Here is a 6,827-nt window from a genome sequence, read left to right on the forward strand (position 1 = left end):
GCAAAGACAACAGCAGCAGCAGCTGCTGCTGTGCAGCAGCAGCTACGCCAGCAGCAGCACCAGCAAGTGCGAGCATTGCTTAGTTGCTGCTGCTGCTGCTGGTGCATCAGATGCAAAAACAGCAGCAGCAGGGGCTGTTGCTGTAACAGCAGCAGCAGCAGCAGCAGCAGCAGAATAAACCAGAGATGAAAACACGAACAAGAATCAGAAAACAAACAAAAACAACAATTATAAAAAGGAAGCAAACAAAAATAATAACAGAACAACGACAACAACAACAACAACAACAACAACAACAACAACAACAACAACAACAACAACAACAACAACAAACAACAACAAGAACAAGAATTAAAACAAAAAAAACAAAGACAGCAAAAATAAAATAAAGACGAAAAAAGCAAAGACAACAGAGACAACAACCCAAATAAAAACGAGAAGACAGAAGAATTAAACAAACAAACAAAGAAAGAAATAAAAAACAACGAACGAAGAGTAATAACAAAGACAACTGGAGAACAAAAACAAATAAAACAACAAAAAAATAGTAATGACTTCTCTCTGACTTGAAGAGGATATAAGAAACTGCCAACCGACGAATTAAAGCCGGGGGCTTCAAATGCCTCGCGCGCAGCACTGCAGCGCATCACCCAATCTGCAACAGCAGCAGCAGCAGCAGCAGCAACAACAACAGCAACAGCAGCAGCAGCAGAAGCAGCACATGCGGCACAAGCAGAAGCATCAGTCACAACAATAATAGCAAAGGCAGCAGCAGCAGCAGCAGCAGTAGCAGAAGCAGCAGCAGCAGCAGCAGCGATAACAATAGCAGCAACAGTAGCAGCAACAGCAGCAGGCAAAATGAATTGCTGCTGAATCTGCAGTAGAGGCGAAGAGCCGCGGGCATACAATAAACATATAAACATATAATTGTATAAATACATATATAAATACATAAACATATAAATATATAATTATACTTACATATAAATATATAAGTAGATGAATATATAAGTATATAAATATATAAATACAGAGGAGAAAGATATAAAAATGTAGACAGACAAAGAGAGACGAACAAAAGACAAACAAAGACAAGAAAAATAATAAATAAAACAAACAGATGAAACACAGAACAGAGACAAATAAACAAACAAGTAAAAGCGACAAACAAACAAACAAAAGATAAAAATAAACAAATGAAAGAAACAAACAAACACATAAATAATAACAACGCACTTAGAGGCACAATACTCTGAAGCCAGGCCGCCAGCTGCGCGTGAGAAGGGGCTAAGCTCTGCAGCAGCACCAATGTGCCACCCTGCTGCTGCTGCTGCTGCTGTTGCTGCTGCTGCTGCTGCTGCCTTTCCTTCTGTACAAGACTCAAGGGGCGGATACCGCAGGCCATCGCGAGCGCTAGAGCCTCAATGGAGCTGCTGCTAATATCGTTGCTGCTGCTGCTGCTGCTCCTGCTGCTGTAGGGACGCCCTTCGCGGGTGTACAGCGCGTGCGTGTCGCACAGCAGCAGCCGCGTCAGAGCCCCTTGCTGCTGCTGCTGCTGCAGCGGCAACAGAGTCGACAGCAGGTGCCCTATATGCAGCGAACCGGAAGGCTGCAGACACAAACGACAGCATCAGCAGCAAGAGCAGCAGCGGCCGCAGCATCAGTAAAGATGAGCACAAGACGCATTCAGCGCAACTGCTGCAGCAGTAGCAGCAGCAGCAGCAGCAGCAGCAGCAACGGCAGCACATGTTACCTGAAGGCCGGCAAGAAGGCGCTTCCCTTTGAAATGCCCTGGGGGCAAATTTGACAAGTATAATGGGCCACCAACACCATCTGCTGCTGCTGCTTCTGCTGCTGCAGTTGCTGCTGCTGCAGTTGCTGTTGCTGTTGTTGCTGATGCTGATGGGGGTGGCTGTCCTATGTGAGGGTCCCTGTGTGGCTGTCGTTGTGTTGCTGCAAATGCACGCCAGTGCTGCTGCTGCTGCTGCTGCAGCAGCAGCTGATGTTGCTGCTGTTGCTGCAGCCAAGGAACAGCAACAAAAGAGAGGCGGGGGGTTTGCTGTGTAGGAATCACGGTGTGTGCAGCGCAAGACAGCAACAGGAGTTGCTGCTGCTGCTGCTGCTGGTGCCTTGACAGCAGCAGCAGCAGCAGCACAAGTAGCACGGCAACGAGGTGGCGCAACCGCCGCTGCTGCTGCAGGCGCTGCTGTTGCTGCTGCTGCTGCAGAGGCGACTGCTGCCTCATTTTAGTGCTCTGCTGCTGCATGTATGGGCGCTCTACTGCAGCAGCAACTGCTGCAGCAGTTGCTGCCTTGCTGCTGCTGCAGTGGAGTTCACATTTACGCAGCCTGCAGCAGCAGCAGCAGCAGCAGCAGTAGCAGCAGTAGCAGCAGCAGCAGTGGGTAACAAGGGTGAATAATATTCGTGTCTTTGCCTAATCAAACCCTGCTGCTGCTCTTGTTTGTGCTGCTCTTGCTGCTGCCGCTCTCCCTACTGCTGCTGCTGCTGCTGCTGCTGGAATCGGCAGCACTCGACAGCCGTGAGGTCCAGTCGACAGCAGCAGCAGCAGCAGCAGCAGGTAGTGCAGCAGCAGCAACAACAAACTCAAAACGTTTTATTCGCATGTAAACACATTTTCTTCTGCTCTTCGCGGTATCATCTGCAGCGTTGGCTACCCATACATTATAACACCAGCAGCAACAGGAACTGCTGCAGCAGCAGCTGCTGCTGCTGCTGCTACTGTTGTTGCTGCCGGGCCCCACAATAGAAGCAGCAAGCAGCAGCAACGGCCTTCCTTGACTGAAACTTCTGTATTACTGAAAAAGAGAAGGAGAAGAATTAATTATTGAGGTGTCTATACACCTCAGAGTTGATGCCCTGTGGCAGCCTTCTGGGCCCAGGGCCGTAAGCATAGTAGCTGCAGCAGCAGCAGCAGCAGCAGCAGCAGCAGCACAAGTGCCTCAGCAAAAGCGATAACATTGGGCACAGAAGCTGCAGCAGCAGCAGCAGCAACTGCAGCTGCACTGGCCTTCTCAGCCCTTTGCTGCTCTCGTAGCAGCAGCAGCAGCAACAGTATCGACAGGAGATAACCCTTTGCCCAGCAAGCGGCAGCAGCAGCAGCAACAACAACCACAACCGCAGCAGCAGCAAGACAGCATGCACCGCATAGGGTTATCTCAGGTGCTGCTGCGCAGCTCTCTAGTGCGGCTTCGGCCAGCAGCAGCAGCAGCGGCAGCAGCAGCAGCAAAACTTGCAGCCACGCCTTCCCGCCGGCTGCTGTCCTCATCCAGCGCAGCAGCAGCAGCAGCAGCAACAGCAGAAGCAGCAAGAGCTCAGCCCTCGCCGAGGGGGCCCAGGGGTTCTACGGAAGGAAAGTTTCAGCAGCAGCAACAGCATCAGCAACAGCAGCAGGACTGGCAGCAGCAGCAGCAACTGCAGCGGCAACTGCAGCAGCAGGCGCAACAGCAGCAGCAGCAAGGCTATGACGCCTTTCTGCCTGCAGATGACCCTTGGTACGGCTCACCCTCCGAACCGCTGTCTCCTCCTCCTCCACAGCAGCAGCAGCAGCAGCAGCAGCAGCAATGGCGTCCTTCTGCAGCAACAGCAGCAGCTGGAGGCGCAGGCGCCAGCTTACGGCCTGTAAATTGGAGCCAAATGAATCTCCCTCCGATTCACCCTGTTGCTGCACCAGCAGCAGCAGCAGCAGCAACAGCAGCAGCAGCAGCAGCAGGTGGAGGCTCAACAACATCCGGAGAAGGCGGTGCTGCTGCTGCTACTGCAGCATCAGCAGCAGCAGCAGCAGCACCAGATTCGCTGGAACGGTTAGGAATAAAGTTGGAGGGCCGGGAGCCTCTACCGGCTTTGCTGCCGTGCATAGCAGCAGCAAATCTGTCTCCTTTGCTGCAGCAAGCGTTAAGAGATTTGTCTTTCACTTCTTTGTTCCCCGTGCAGCAAATTGGGTGGCCCTGCTGCTTCTCAGGCAGAGATCTAATTGCTATAGCCCAGACAGGCAGCGGCAAGACAATAGGTTTTCTTATACCTGCTATCATGCACCTCCTCAAGCAGCAGCAGCAGCAGCAGCAGCAGCAGCAGAATGGAGGAAGCAGCAGCAGCAGCAGCAGCAGCAGCAGCAGCGGGACTGCACCCACTGTTCTTATTCTCGGACCCACAAGGGAGCTTGTGCTGCAGATACACTCCGAGTGCCAGCGTATTCTCAAAGCAACAGCAACAGCAGCAGCAGCAGCAGCAGCGGCGGCAACAGGAACAGCAGCAGCACCAACAGCAAAACCAGCAGGTGCTGCTCTCGCCCGCAGCGTTGCTGTTTATGGAGGGGCTTCGCGGCAGCAGCAAATTTTGCTGCTGCGCGCTGGATGTGACATCGCTGTCTGTACACCTGGAAGGTGCATGCTGCTGCTGTTGGTGTTGCTGCTGCTGTTGCTGCTGCTTTGCTGCTGCTGTTGCTGCTGCTGTTGCTGCTGCTGCTGCTGAATAAGAGAAAGACTAAATTAAATAAAAAGAAAGAGACGACAGAAATGCACGTAGCAAAACAAAGACACACGATTTAACAACACTTCAGTGTGCATGCGACTCTCAGAGAGACAGCAGAAGCAGCTGCTGCTGCTGCTGATACTGCTGCTGCTGCTGCTGATACTGCTGCTGCTGCTGTTGCTTCTGTGGGGTGTACAGACTGTTAGATCTGCTGGATGCGTCTGCTGCTGATTTGTCAAACGTCTCTTTTGTTGTACTCGATGAAGCAGACAGAATGATGGATATGGGGTTCGAACCGCAGGTCTGCTGCTGCTGCTGCTGCTGCTACTCATGCTGCTGCTGGTGGTGCTGCTGGTACTCCTGCCGCCGCTGCTGCTGCTATTTATGCTGCTGCTGCTACTGTTGTTGCATACTGCTGCTAATGTTCCTCAGGTTGTATGCTGCTGCTTCTGTTCATGCTATTGCTGCTGCTGCTGCTCGTGCTGCTGCTGTTGCTGCTGCTACGTCTTTTTTTAGATGAAACGCACCCCTTGCTTGTTGCTGTTCATTTGTTTGTTCAATCGCCAAATTATTTATTTATTTATTTATTTGCTGATTATTTGTTTGCTTGCTGTTTATTTATTATTTGTTTTTGTTCTTTTGTTTATTATTATTTATTTATTTAATTATATTTATTTATTTGTCTCTCATTTATTTATACTTTGATTTATTTTCGCGTTTATTTGCGATAATTTATTTGTTCAAATTTTTTGTATTTTTTCGTCTACCCATTTATTTATTCATATATTTCTATTTCTATATATTAATTTATATGCATATTTATTTATTTATTTATTTATTTATTTATTTATTTATTTATTTATTTGTTTACCTATTTCGTTTATTTGCATGCATTTATATATTTGCTTATTTGTTTTATCCCTTGCATTTATTTATGCATTTATTTATTTATTTATTTATCAACATGTGTTTCTTTATTTATGTTTATTTATTTATTTGTTTATATATTTATATATATATATATATTTGTTGATGTGTTTTTTATTTATGTTTTTTGTGTATTTTATTTATTTATCTATTTGTTTATTTATTTACCTGTATTTATTTGTTTATATATATTTATTTATATTTATTTATTTATATTTATTTTATATATATTTATTTACTTATATTTATTTATTTATTTATTTATATTTATTTATTTATTTATTTTTATAGATTCGCAAAGTCTTAAGTCAAATTCGGCCTGACCGCCAACTTGTCCTTTGGTCTGCCACTTGGCCAAATGAAGTGAGGCAAATATTGAGGTGTATATGCAGCTCAAAAGGTAGATTTAATGATAATATTGAGGTGTATATGCACAGATGACCCTCATCCCTACATCTTCTCTTGTTGCTGCTGTTGCTGCTGCCTCTCCTCTTGCTGCTGATGCCTCTCCTATTGCTGCTGCTGCCTCTCCTATTGCTGCTGCTGCTCCTGCTGCTGCTTCTCCTATTGCTGCTGCTGCCTCTCTTGCTGCTGCTGCTTCTCTTGCTGCTGCTGCTGCTGCTGCTGCAGGTGCAGGCATTGGCTCGTGATTTTTGTCGTGAAGATTTTATTAAAGTGCAAATTGGTGGCGGCGATCTCCGGGCTAATCCAAACATAAAGCAGGTAAATTTTTTGTTGTCTCCTTCTGTTTATCCTCTTGTTCATTTATTTATTTGTTTGTTTATTTGTTTGTTTGTGTATTTGTGTGTTTGTTTGTTTGTTTGTTTTTTGTTTTGTCTCTTGCTTCTTTTTTATTTTGTCTTCGTCTCTCTCTCTCTGCACCGACATACAATATACCAGCAGCACAGCAACAAACCAGGATTGCAAGCAGCAGCAACAGCAGCAGCAGGATAATCAGCAGCAGCAGCAGGAGAAGCAGCAGCAGTTGATGTGGATGTGTATGTGCTGTTAGGTGGTTGAGGTGATTCCTTCTCGCTCTCTGCATACGCGCTGTTTAGAGCTGCTGCAGCAGCAGCAGCAGCAGCAGCAAAAGTCAATCGTCTTCTGCCAAACAAAACGACTAACTGAACAACTCGCTCGAGAACTTCGATATGGAGGCATCAAAGCAGCAGCACTTCACGGAGACAAAACACAAAAAGAAAGGGCCAGGTAACATATGCAGCAGCAGCAGCAGCAGCAGCAGAGGCAGCAGCAGCAGAAGCAGCAGCGGCAGCAGAAGCAGCAGAGGCAGCAGCAGCAGAAGCAGCAGAGGCAGCAGCAGCAGAAGCAGGAGCAGCAAGAGCAGAAGCAGTGGCAGCAACAGCAGAAGCAGCAGCAGAAGCAGAAGCAGCAGCAGCCGAAGCAGCAGCAGC

General features: G+C 47.5%; 2 protein-coding genes across 2 annotated transcripts in view; one reads left to right on the forward strand and one right to left on the reverse strand.

Annotated features, from left to right (window-relative positions):
• EAH_00042030 (tryptophanyl-tRNA synthetase, putative) overlaps window positions 1–2,245 on the reverse strand; it is a gene marked incomplete at both ends in the record, with an annotated part of 2,957 nt that extends 712 nt beyond the window's left edge. Inside the window, 3 exons of the mRNA XM_013395117.1 lie at window positions 567–655; window positions 1,237–1,609; window positions 1,754–2,245. Coding sequence (XP_013250571.1) covers window positions 567–655; window positions 1,237–1,609; window positions 1,754–2,245 — 954 coding nt within the window. The remainder of the gene's footprint in view (window positions 1–566; window positions 656–1,236; window positions 1,610–1,753) is intronic.
• A 627-nt stretch (window positions 2,246–2,872) lies between these two features.
• EAH_00042040 (DEAD/DEAH box helicase, putative) lies at window positions 2,873–6,628 on the forward strand (the record flags this gene model as incomplete). Its single annotated transcript, XM_013395118.1, has 6 exons — window positions 2,873–2,904; window positions 3,195–4,400; window positions 4,687–4,789; window positions 5,707–5,778; window positions 6,046–6,138; window positions 6,428–6,628. The coding sequence occupies 6 exons, from the start codon at window positions 2,873–2,875 to the stop codon at window positions 6,626–6,628; spliced, it is 1,707 nt and encodes a 568-aa protein (XP_013250572.1).
• Between the last annotated feature and the right edge of the window lie 199 nt (window positions 6,629–6,827).

The sequence above is a fragment of the Eimeria acervulina genome, genomic scaffold (assembly GCF_000499425.1).
Source record: "Eimeria acervulina Houghton genomic scaffold, Eah_scaff539, whole genome shotgun sequence".
Lineage (NCBI taxonomy): Eukaryota > Apicomplexa > Conoidasida > Eucoccidiorida > Eimeriidae > Eimeria > Eimeria acervulina.